Below are 13116 nucleotides of genomic sequence, written 5' to 3' on the forward strand. Positions count from 1 at the left end.
CAGAAAGCTATAGTTAGTGCAGAATGATGCAACATGATTTCTGACAAGAGTGAGACCCTGTCAGCATATAACACCTCTGTTCAGAGACCTGCACTGGTTGCTGATCTTCTACCAGGCCAAGTTCAAGATGTTACTATAAATATATAAAGTCCTTAACAACTTGGGAGCAGGTCCCTTGTGAGATCATTTTACCCTACAAATGCCCACTCAACCGCTTCTATCTGCAGAACTGGCACTGTTGCAGGTGCCACATAATACTTGTTCTGCACTTACAAGAAATTGATCTTTAGTGTGGCAGCACCTATGCTTTGAAACTCCCTGTCTATTGGTGTCAGGCAGACACCTTCACTGTACTCCTTTTGGTGCCTGCTAAAAAGCTTTTTTAAAAAAAATTCAACCCTATCCAGCCATGTAGAAGCTGTCGTGTGTTTTAATCTGTTTTTAGCTTATTGTTGATTTGCGTTATTTTTGAAAGTTGTAAATACTTGCTTTTACTGTTTTTACTGGTCATTTTATTGTTTTTATTCTTTTCATAAACTGCTTTGAGGTTTTATTACCATTAAGCAGTATATGAATGTTGTGCAATTAAATAAATAAATAAAAATGGCCTTACTGCTCAGCTGGCTAGTAACACCTTGTCTGAGTTATAAAATATTTTTATCCCTCCATAGGCTGCAGATACCTGAGGTATAATAGTGTTATAGTTATTGTACATTTAAAATGCTCTAAAACTCAATATTAAGGAGTCTGGTTTGTTGCTTATTTAAAGGGAATATCCCTGCTTTAAAAAACCTTGTTGTTGAGGGACAATTTCTTGGATGTGTTTCCTGTATCTAAACCTTCCCCCCAGTTACATTAAAACCTCAAAAGATTGGTTGTAATAGCACAAGCAGTACTAGGACTGTATGTGAGAGATCCAAATAGAAAATAGTGGCATGTTGGCAGCTGATCTTCTAAAACTTATTTTGACAAAGTTAATTTAACTAAGCTGATAAAAGTCCTGCTATCAGTGTGCTATGTCAGAAGATGTGCACATACCCTTAAATGTGGCAAAATAAAAGACCATAGCATAAATGTTCTTTATATTTATGTTTCCACAGCATACCTTGCTATGTTTGCAAATGAAATGCATGTTTGTACATGCTTTGTGTTAATGTTTTAGTCTTAATTACTACTTGTCAGGTGTAAATAAGATGCGAGTCCTCTAGTTCCACTAGAGAAGAGGGAGTTTCAAACTTGCAACACATTCTTGCTTTCCATAAGTGTATGTGTTCATGTTTATCTTGTTGATCGATGATTAACATATTTATACGCAGTTGCTTTGTTTTTTAAAGAAGCGTGTTACTATCATAGGAAAGCTTTTCTGATCAACAGTGTTAGCCACCCCTGCCATAAAAGTTAATGGCTGGAAAATTGTCAGAATTAAATATTGAGTCACTAGTGTGAGATGCTCAATGTGAAGCTGACTTTTTACAAGGCAGTACTTTCTAGACATATGAGGACACCTGAACAATCAGAGGAAGATTTCGCTGTGTCTTTTTTATATGATGTAAATAATTATAGCCGAAGATACTTGGTTGGTTCACCTTATTTCATCTTAGACTCTTAGCAAATTGCTATAATTTGTGTATGCTTTGAACCAGTCAGACAAGCTAGAGCACAGGATAGTCATGGCAACCCTCCGGTGTGTATATGCTTCTGCAGAGCCAGAGTGGCTAGTATGTTGGAAACCCAGGTTCAAATCCTTACTCAACGCTAAAGCTCCCAGGGCAAGACATTATCTCTCACTCAGTTGTCATTCTAAATGCCTCTGAGGAAAGGAAACATGTAAATACTAATGCCGGCAGTACAGTTTGGGACATAAATAATTTCCTGCAAGAGTCTCTGCATGTCTTAAGTAGGAGTACCTGAAAGTAATCACTTTCTTTACTTATCTCCTCTCTACTGAAGTTGGCAAGACTGGTTGGCAAAGCATCCTCCATAACAATATATTAGGAATTATGGAGACTAGTTCTTTCCCTTTAGAGGCACAATATGGCCTAGCTGCCACCATGCGTCATAAGCTTCAGTGTACTTTGTTGGTAGAATGTGGTGGTATTACTTTGGCTTTAAAAAGGTATTGCTTTGTAACTACTTAAGAAAGGGTAGCTTAGCGATAGAGCACCTGTCATTCATGCAAAGCACCAGATTCAGTCTTTGGCATCTTCAGGTAGGGCTGGGAAAGATTCTTCTTTAAAAACCTGAGGAGTTGCTGCCGGTCAGTGCTGAGCCAGATAATCCAATGGTCTGACTTCATATAAGACTGTTTTCTATGTACTGATCATAAACTTCCTTAACACCACATGTGTGTTTTCATTGAAATAGAAATCAGACTGAGTGTGTGTTTTAATAGGAAGAATCAACATCAGCACAACTGTCTACAGTGCTAATGAACATGAAACATGGGCAGGAAATAGTCAGAAAATGGATTGTTACTTTGTTACATCATGCTTGATCCAACTGCCAGGCACTCCCTGCTGGAAAGATGATAATGCCTGTTTGGACCAACAGTGGACCCATGGCTATTGCACAATGCTGCCTCTTAAAGACTTGGCATTAACATTAGAATGCATAGTATTTCTGGGGGTCTCCCCTGAAATTTTTAATAAATATCCCTTTGGAAGGGGTTATAAATGTTTCTGTTGGGACCCCCCAAATGCCCGAGCACACCAAATTTATGTAGACGGCTTGTTCCTCACTTTGTAAGCTAACAAGTGTCCATTTTGCCTCACACCATTCTTTGCCTTGTAAAAATTCGTGACATTTAAATTAGAATGTGTTTATCATCAGAATACTGCTACTGTAATGAACTATGACTATTGCACTTTGACTGTTAATACTGATAGGTTTCTAAGACCCTTTTTGAACAAGGATTGGCTTTCCCATTACGTCTTTCAACCTAGCTGTTAGATATTGTCTTTATATCCTTAATTTACTAATTAATTATTCAATCACTCCTTGCCCCCTAATTTGTTATGACTTCTGGCTTGGCACCTCTTTGTTGTTGTGAAACTTGTTTGCTGGAAGCTTTTGAGTTCATTGTTCATTTGTGCTTCCATATTTTCCATGTTATTTTTAGCTAAGCAAATGCAGCTATGTAAATATTTCTTCACTTATAAAATCCATAGACATTGTATAGGGAACTGGAAGCAAGCTTGTAGTTTTATTAATAAAACCTTTAGAGTATTCACATATTGCTGTCCAATCTCTGCAGGTGCTGAAGAGAAAATTTTGGAAGAGTTTAAAGAAACACACAATCCTGACTCTCCAGATTTTCAGCTCCAGGCAATGATCCAGGCTGCTGGCAAGCTAGTACTGATTGACAAGTTGCTGCCAAAACTGAAGGCTGGTGGCCACAGGGTGCTTATCTTTTCCCAGATGGTGCGCTGCTTGGACATACTGGAAGACTACCTCATTCAAAGACGGTGAGAAAAATATAATCCAATTCTAGGAAATAGCAGTTATTCAACGTGCTATCAAGTATTTAACCTGTATTGCGAAATGTGGAAACAATGAAACAGGCGCTTCACATCATGAAATGGGAAAGTGGATAAGTATAGCAATAATTGTTCTGTTGGTTGTAACCTTTCACTCACAATCATAACAGACCACCATTATATTCATGGTTAGGCTTGACAACACTTTTAGAATAACTAGTACACATTGTGGATAAGACAAAAATGTGTTTTCTACTAGAGTAAGGACATATTATGTAGTAAATATTGCTAATACAAAAATATTCTGTACCTTTATTCTTCTGCTGCCTCTTAATGCTGGTTGAAATATTAAAACAGAGCGAGAAATCAGTAGCATGATTATTTTTATAACCAAGTTATTTTGTTAACTTGCACTCCCAATGCTTTCAGGAAAATGCAAGATTATTGTCAATGTGATTTTGAAATCAAGTTTGAAAACAAGGGAAACATTTGCTAAAGGCAGAAAATGCGAGTGAATTCTATCTCCTCTTTATATTTGCTTCCCTTTACACTACCATTTGAGCCTGGGCTGGTTGGCATTCATCTTTCTTGGAAGACAGGGGAAGAGGGCGCCTTCAGGGGTGAAGTCAAACCATTGGAGAGCTACAGAGCCTGCTGTGACTATAGAGACTGATACGAGAGAGAAATGTTTTGTTGCAGCTGGGGCAGCTAGATTTAAAAGTTATGGGGTGAGGAGCACAACTATAAATATGAACTTGTTTAAGTACATAATGTTGATTTTTCCTAAATTCTTGGCATAGATACTCTCCTTGTTTTTGGCTTCTGGTTGTAATACAGTACTGCTCTTTTTCCCAGGTATCCATATGAGCGAATTGATGGAAGAGTAAGAGGCAACCTACGTCAAGCAGCTATTGACAGGTTTTCCAGACCTGATTCTGACAGATTTGTTTTTCTATTGTGTACAAGAGCTGGGGGGTTGGGCATTAATCTTACTGCCGCTGATACCTGCATCATCTTTGATTCAGACTGGAACCCTCAAAATGACCTTCAGGTATTATTGAAAGTGTCAACTGACAACCTTTTATCTTACTGCTGTCTAGAAAGGAGTAGTCTCTTGAGAAATATTATAAATATGCAATATACACAAATAGTTTCTTTTAAGATTTTATTTGAATTAAGAATTGTTCTAAGGCTTATACATGCTGCTTTTCTACAAACTGAAACATGGTAACCATTCCATATTTTTCCAGGCTCAAGCTCGATGTCACAGGATAGGACAGAGCAAGTCAGTGAAAATCTACAGGTTGATAACCAGAAATTCTTATGAAAGAGAAATGTTTGACAAAGCAAGTTTGAAACTTGGTCTTGATAAGGCTGTGCTTCAGTCCATGAGTGGAAGAGAGAACGCTACAAATGGGGTAAGAACAGTATTCATATATTCATTCAAAAGCCACTTAAATTTGCAGTGTACTTTCCATATATTCTAGTTTCTTCGAAGAGCTTGACTTGCGCACATACTTTTATTCTTTTTGTAAACCGCTTTGAGGTTTTTTCTTACAATCAAGCAGAATATAAATTTTATGAAATAAAAAATAAAAACACTTTGAGCCAAACTAGACATGATGTATTTTTACATTTAATGTACTTTTTAAAATAATGTGAAAAGCATCCATTGGAAGGGCTAATTATTACTGGGATCGTGGCAGGCAGAGTTTCAATATTTCCTCCTAAACTGTGGTCTAGTTTTGCCTTCCCATCCAAAAGAAGACTGTTAGAAGTCTTTTCTTTGAATTTAGTAAACATTTCTTAAATCAGTTTTTTTGTGGAGAAAGCTGATTGTAAACTGTTTTACATAATTTTAACAAGAGCTATTTCTTTTGCACACATATTACAGGTACAGCAACTATCTAAAAAAGAGATAGAAGATCTTTTGAGGAAAGGCGCTTATGGTGCTCTAATGGATGAAGAGGATGAAGGTTCCAAATTCTGCGAGGAGGATATAGATCAGATTCTTTTGAGGCGAACACACACAATCACTATTGAGTCTGAGGGAAAAGGCTCTACATTTGCAAAGGTGAGTATTAACATTTATGGGTTTGTTTTGTTTTGTTTTTTCTACAAATGGAAACATGCATTGAGTGATCTTTTGTCTCTTGGTGTGCCTCTTTATAACTTAAGACGCTTATATCCCACAAGGCAAGCAGGACCTAAGGAGTCACTATGCCAAAAATATATTCCAAAATTTGCCTCAGTCCTGCACAAGTGTGTGTTGTCACAAATGCAGCCTTAAAACCATGCTCTTTGTATGTCTGTGAGCCCCACAGAAGACAGTTTGAAAATTTCAAAAGAACATAAAACGGCCTTGACAGACTAATTCTTCTCTCACTTTTTTTTTAAAAAAAATTATATACCGCTTAAATGTAAAAATAGATAAATTTCAAAGCAGTTTAGATTTCAGATCTAAAACTGGCACAAATGGCCAAAGAGAATATGTGTTTTGGTTATTGGTGCACTTAACCCCATTCTTCATGGCATATCAGCAGTGAGCATTGATGGCAGTTGCAGACAAGAGTGTATTCTGTTGCACCTTAAAACTAGATGAAAAGTGAAGATGTGCCTAGAGCTTTCAGACCCTTATTGCAAAGTTCCTTGTACAGATTAGCAGTAGCAATTCATAGAGGCTTAAAATGTGTCTCCATCAATGGTTTATAGAGAAGGCTACAACCCTTTGGCAATATATGGAGTAAAATGCACATGTGTGTGCAGAGATAAGCATGCACATAGCAAAGCAGTCATCCAACCCCCTCTTCTCCAGTTTTTGCTGCTCTGCAATAGATCTTTGCACTATCACTGAGAATAGAACAGGTCTTTTTTCCCAAAGGGAATTTTACATTTTAAGAGAAAGCATGGACATCTACCCAACATTCAGACACTTAGTTATTTACAGTCTCAAGCACCTGCAGGTGCTGCAGGTACCCCACCAGAGTAACTGACTTTGTTGTCAAAAAAAGGGACCCCAACCATTGCTTAATTTATAACTTGATACCTGCAGCACCTAGCAGACTTTTATTCAAAATGCAGGCCTCATGGATGCAACATCCAAACAGTTGATTTTACCCCACCCCCACCCCCACACACATTGAGCCTCACAGAGCTGTAGAGAAGTCAAAAGGTTGCTCACTGTTTTGTGATGTTTTGGTTGGTTCTAACACAGGTATTGCTCAAGTTTGGATTGGGGGAGGGAGTTTTTCCTTATTAACGCAACTTGACTGCCTTTATTTTTATAGGTCTTTTACAATGGACCCTCCGGATACGAATTAAATTCGTTCCAGGAGTCCATACTTAACCTGAAAAGTCTGTAACTGGAGGTGCCGCTTCTGCGCACGCGCACAGCACGATAGCACTTCTGCGGATGCGCGCGTGGCAAAACCCAGAAATATACACTTCTGGGTTTGCTGCGTTCGCAAACCAAAAGTTACATATCCAGAGCAGTACGTAACTCGAGGGTCCACTGTACTTACATTGTCATACCATAGATGTTAAAAAAACCCAAGGTGAATAAATGCATATTTATTTATTTTTGTTAATATATATCTTTGAATATTGATTGGAGATGATTGTTGTATTTTAGGCTAGTTTTGTTGCATCTGGTAACAGAACAGACATTTCATTGGATGATCCTAACTTCTGGCAGAAGTGGGCAAAAAAAGCTGAGCTTGACATTGATGCCTTAAATGGAAGGGTGAGAGAATTAAACCATTAAATACTTTTAGATCACTATAATGTGGTGGTTGTTGGGGGTTTTTTTTAAACCAACAACACAAAAAATCTCTCTTTTTTTTAATTATAGAACAACCTAGTTATTGATACACCAAGGGTAAGAAAGCAAACTAGGCTATACAGTGCAGTCAAAGAAGATGAACTGATGGAATTTTCTGATCTGGAAAGTGATTCTGAAGAAAAACCCAGTATAAAACCCCGTAGACCACAGGACAAATCTCAGGGTTATGCACGAAGTGAATGCTTTAGGGTGGAAAAGAATCTGTTGGTTTATGGGTAAGTAAAACGAGCCTCAAATGACTTATTGCCGTGAATCTAGCCAGACTGCCTTAATGAACTACCATTAAGGTGAGATTAAGAGCCTCTGTCTAAACTTTGCTCCTATAAAGTTGTATACAGTTATTACAAATAAAGGATTACAGGATCAAGCTCAAATTGATCCCCAAATCTCAAGACTGCAGAAACAGCTCTGGAATAGAATTTCCTGAATAGATTTTCCTGCTCTGAGCCTATAAGGACTATTGGCATTAAACATGTGTATTTTATTATTTCCAGTATAGTTAAATTGTAGGTTTTATGAGCAGTGAACTTGCTGCCTGCTCAGTAAAATAAATATTCTTAAGTCCTTGGTGCTAGAAACTGGATTCCCTGATGTGACCTGCAAATTCAAAATGTATTTAATGCTAACACCAGAAGCCCCAGCCTAGCTGTCATTTGGGAGCTAATGTCAGAATGTGAAATCCAGTTCTAGATATGTATGCTTTCTATTTTTCTTGTAGTTGGGGACGATGGACTGATATCCTCTCACATGGGCGCTATAAACGCCAACTAACAGAACAAGATGTGGAAACCATCTGCCGAACAATCCTTGTGTATTGTCTCAATCATTACAGAGGGGACGAAAACATCAAAAGTTTTGTCTGGGATCTAATCACTCCCACTGCAGATGGACAAACACGAGCCTTGGTTAACCATTCTGGTATACTTCTGCACATTTTTCTTTTGTATCAAACCCTGTAGCATGCCTAGCACAGTGTTCTAAAGCTGGGATGGGGAACTTGTGGCTCCCTAGATGTTGGGCTCTAGCTCCCATCAGCCTCGGCCAGCATGGTCAGTGGTCAGGGATGCTGGAATTAAACTCCCTGTTGTAACATTTGTTCCAGGTAACCAACAGATCTATGCAGTCCTTTCTTATAATGCTTTTTTTGGGGGGGAGCATGAACAATGGAATGTACAAAAGTATTTTTTTCACACACACAAAAATTCACAGTGCACTTGAATTAGTACAAATTAAAACCAAACTTATGATGGTGGCATTTTTTTAAAAAACCGATCCATTTTGAGAAGTTGCTGTGGAAGAAATGGACCCTAGTTAGCTGACATAGGTGTTTAGCAGTTTCATTTCTGACTCATTTCAATAAGGGTAAATTGGACTGCTAATAACTTGGAAATTTAAGCATATTTTTTTGAAGGGGGGGGGACCCTGAAAGGGCAGGGGTGATGGCTAACATCACAAGGCAACTGAATTGGTTCCAGTTTTCTTTTTTTCTTTTTCTTTTAAAAAAGGTTTAACAGATATTTAAAACAGCTGCTGGGGTCACCTTTATAGCACAGCAGGATTGAAAATAAAAGCTGAGATACTTAGGATGTTGAATTGTGCCACAAGTACTACATTCTGTACTTTTCTTTGTTTCTGCCATATCTTCCTGCACCTGCAACCCTGATTGTAGTCTGCATGGACAGTAATGCAATAGTGATAAAGAATTAGCTTTCCGCATGTCACTCTGTGCGCACTTTGCAGTTTGTCAGGAGTGAATGCTGAAAGAAGAGCTATATGAAAGTGATTTCACAGATGGGTGTCCCCCTTTGACATAGAATCGGTGCTAATGCTTTCTGTTGAAAAATCATGCATGTGTGTGTGTGTTTCTTAGGCTTGTCTGCTCCAGTGCCCAGGGGAAGAAAAGGTAAAAAAGTGAAGGCTCAGAGTGCACAACCTGTGCTACAGAATGCCGACTGGCTTGCAAGTTGTAACCCAGATGCCTTATTTCAGGAGGACAGCTATAAGAAACACCTCAAACATCACTGTAATAAGTAAGTTTTTTAATTCCCTTGCTTTTACCCAGTGACCTAGACTTTGATGTTTTCTCAGTATTTATATCTTAGTACCATGCAAAGACCCTATAGATTGCTGTGGCTATTGCATTTAATTTGTGATATATCACTAATCAGCTCCAAAGTTGGCTTTGCTGTTAACAAGCTCTCTCTGAGTGATTAATTTTAATCAAGCCTTCTAAGGATGCATTTTTTATTTTATCGCAAAGAAGTGTTGGTAACTGTCAAGGCAAAAATGTTCCTTGCATATGTTATCACAATCATTTATTGCCTGCACTTCACCCTAATGTGAATAGGATTGGTCCTAGGGGGGAAACCACCCCAGGTGTCAAAAGCCAGGGTAAAGAGCCAAAATCAGCTTTATGAGCATGATTTCTCTACAAATTGATCTGTATAAATTGCTACCTTTCTTCTAGCTTTCTCTGTTTTTTTAAATACTTGGTAAGATACTTTCACAAGTATACCAGATTGATTTATGGTATTCTTACGAATGATACCGATATGTAAAAACTGTGGGTTGGAAATTCATTGGAATGCTATAGCTTACTGCTACTCATGTACCATGTGTATGACGTTAATCCTATATGCCACTCAAAGAAAGTATTAAGCGATGCAAAGTGTCCTATGGGTGCTTTGGGGAGAAAACAGATATTGGTTGTAATCTTACTTGGAAATGAGCGTCATTGAAATCAATAGAAATTAAAAGTAAATATGAGTGGGATGAGGCTGAAACATTTATAAGGATTTGTTGTCTTGAGCAAAGAAAACATTTCACTTAACAACCTGATGATGAGTTCATAAAAAGCCCACTGTATACACTTTAAGCAACTTCCATAAAATCCACTTGTAGCGTTCAGTACCTGTTCAAATGTGTGTTTCTTGCAGTTTAGACTTGGTGTCCTGTCCTCTTGCATTACAGTATATGAAGATCTAAACTACAGGTTAAAATCATTCCAATCTCACCTTTTGTAAATGTTATTTCTGTAAGTGTAAAACAATGTAGTTTAGAGTTATGCAGGAAACACTGTCAGAGCATCTTTTTTGCCTACTTACTATTTGCTTCTTACACCAAGAATGGTTAATTGCCATACAGAAGCAAATTAAATCCTGGAAGAGTGAAAGGGGGGGGGATAGCCATCCCTTTTCTAGAGTTGCTTTAATTGGTGAATAAAGAGTCTACAAATCTTAATGGAAAAAGTTTGTGCTTTTATCTGCATGCTATATTTCCACAATATTAACCTGCAGTACATTCAGCTGCTTAAAAATGCTCCTGCTGCTCCTTAAAGTGCCTAGGTGCTGATAATTTAGGGCACTTACCCAAGAGATACAGCTGATATGCATGCCTTGTACTTGCTTGTGTTCCTTGAACATCTCCTTGCTTCCTTCCTTCCTTCCTTCCTTCCTTCCTTCCCTCCATTACCCCCCCCCCCCAAAAAAAAAAATATGTATGGCAAAAGATTTCTGAACTTGAGCAGAGTTATAAAGCAGTTTGTGATATGGCATGAAGGTTTGGCATTAAAGAAAAACAAGTCAAAAATTCCACTGGGTGAGCAGAAGCCCTCGGGCATGTCTAATGTTGCTCTTTGTATCCCAGTCATTGTGCTTGTATGCATATTATTTATTGGGTGCCCTACTGAATAACAGATGTGGTGGTTTTTCTATGTCACATCCATAGATATTGCAAACTTGTCTTTGAATAGATGTACATTCAACCTGGTGACATGACCCTAGGTGAACTGCATGTTTTGAGCACAGAAGTAACTAATTAAGAAGTTTCTGTAGAAGTAAAGAAACTAGAAGTATAAGAAGTTGTGCCAATGCTTTGCATCCAGATACTATAATGTATGAAGCAGAACTTATGCAGCTTGCTGCATTCAGATCCAGAAGCCCCTCAGGGTCATGGATATTTCTGCACTTTTTACAAACCCAAGAAGATAAAAGTGTGATGTTACTGATTTTTCTGTAACATGAGTACCATATTGTTATAAATTATTATAAATTTTTAGATCTTCTCAAGATTCCACTATATCTTGAGCAGGCCCATTCTGTGAGTAGTTGTATTTTTATCTGTGCTAAATCAGGAATGGCCATCTCCTTCAGCCTGGGGTACAGGCTTTCCCTAGCCAATCTGCTCAGGGACCACCACCCACTCCTGTAATCCCTCCACATTTGGTACATTGGCTAAGGATAACCCAAACATCTGGTTTTGGGACTGAATTGGACTTGGTCACCTTTAATCAGGAAAAGGACAGAGGAAATGTGGCCCTGTTGCTTCTGCTAGATCTCTCAGTGGCCTTTTGATACTATTGACCTTGGTAGTCATACTGGACTGGCTTGGTAGGTTGCAGGTTTAAGGCACTGTATAGACCGGTTTCCATCTATAGGGAGAGTTCCAGAGAGTGACTTTAGATGACTGCACCCCTGGCAGCGGTACTGTGGGTGCTACACGTAATGTATTGTCCCCATTGCTGTTTAACATCTATATGAAGCTGCTGACAAGCAGTCAGAATGCTGAAAACACCCAGCTCTGTTTCTGTGTTATGTCTAAATAAGGTGTGGGTGGACATGCATGTCCTGGACTAGTGTCTGGATATATTGGTGGGCTGAGTGAGGTCCAGTGAGCTGAAGTTGAATTGTGATAAGGTGGAAGTCCTTTGGGTGAGTGATCCCCAGCTCTGGAAATTAGGTATACAGTGGTACCTCGCAAGACGATGCCTCGCTAGACGAAAGGCATTCGTTAGCGAAAGGGTGACTCGCAAGACGAATTTCCCTATGGGCGCGACTCGCAAGACGAAAAATTTTCGCGTTCCTCCCCCCCCCCGGTCAAACCGCGCTTCCCCCGTCCGTGCTTCGCAAGACAAAATTTTCGCTAGACGACAGCACTCACAGAACGAATTAATTTCGTCTTGCGAGGCACCACTGTATTGCCTGTTCTGAACAGGGTTCCTCTCCCCTTGAAGAAATAGGTATGTAGTCTGATGGGTGCTTCATTGTCATTGAAGGCGCAAAAGAAGCCTTTTACCACCTTCAGCTGAAACATAGGTTACAGCTGTTCCTGACTGGAGGTAACTTGGACACAGTGATCCATGCAGGGCTTTTTTTCAGCTGGAACTCACAGGAACTCAGTTCCGGCACCTCTCAGATGGGTGCCATTGCCATTATAAAAGAACAAGATTCACGGTGGGCTCTGGCACCTCTTTTTCTTGAAAAATAGCACTGGATCCATGCACTGGTAACCCTAGGGCAGTCAAAACAAAGATGCCTACGGTTGTTAGGTGAAGTTACCTACAATGAACATGTGATACACCATTAAAAGGAATTGCTTTAACTGCCAACTGCTGACCCAAGTTTAAACCTAAAGAACTTGGGAGCCATATTACTTGAGATGACACCTTCTTCCATATAGATCTGCCCATTCATTAAGCTATTCAGCTGATACCTTCCTAGTACCAGCTGAAATCCATCCTGTGGCAACCCAGATGAGGACTTTTTCTGTGGTAGCACTCAGTTTGTGGAATAGTCTGTCTTCTTAAAGACGGCAGGCGCTAACTCTGAAATGTTTTCAGCTCTTGGTAGAAACATAGTTATTTGCCCAATCATCTTCTTGCCATTGATACCCATTTTTCAAATTGTTCTGGTGGTTGTTGTATTCATGTAGTTTTAATGTTTATTTTATTGAATTGTTTTATATTATTGTTGTACACCGCCTTGCAATGTTCAATAAATGCAGCATAGAAGTATTTTAGAA

The 13116-nt window shown here is 38.9% G+C and overlaps 1 protein-coding gene across 1 annotated transcript in view; it reads left to right on the forward strand.

The window, feature by feature from the left end:
- The window catches only part of CHD7 (chromodomain helicase DNA binding protein 7), a 140566-nt gene that overhangs the window by 109447 nt on the left and 18003 nt on the right, over positions 1 to 13116 (forward strand). Inside the window, 8 exon segments of the mRNA XM_033155291.1 lie at positions 3254 to 3464; positions 4332 to 4527; positions 4727 to 4894; positions 5371 to 5550; positions 7108 to 7218; positions 7327 to 7532; positions 8036 to 8235; positions 9188 to 9347. Coding sequence (XP_033011182.1) covers positions 3254 to 3464; positions 4332 to 4527; positions 4727 to 4894; positions 5371 to 5550; positions 7108 to 7218; positions 7327 to 7532; positions 8036 to 8235; positions 9188 to 9347 — 1432 coding nt within the window.

This window comes from Lacerta agilis, chromosome 7 (assembly GCF_009819535.1).
Source record: "Lacerta agilis isolate rLacAgi1 chromosome 7, rLacAgi1.pri, whole genome shotgun sequence".
NCBI classification, from domain to species: domain Eukaryota; kingdom Metazoa; phylum Chordata; class Lepidosauria; order Squamata; family Lacertidae; genus Lacerta; species Lacerta agilis.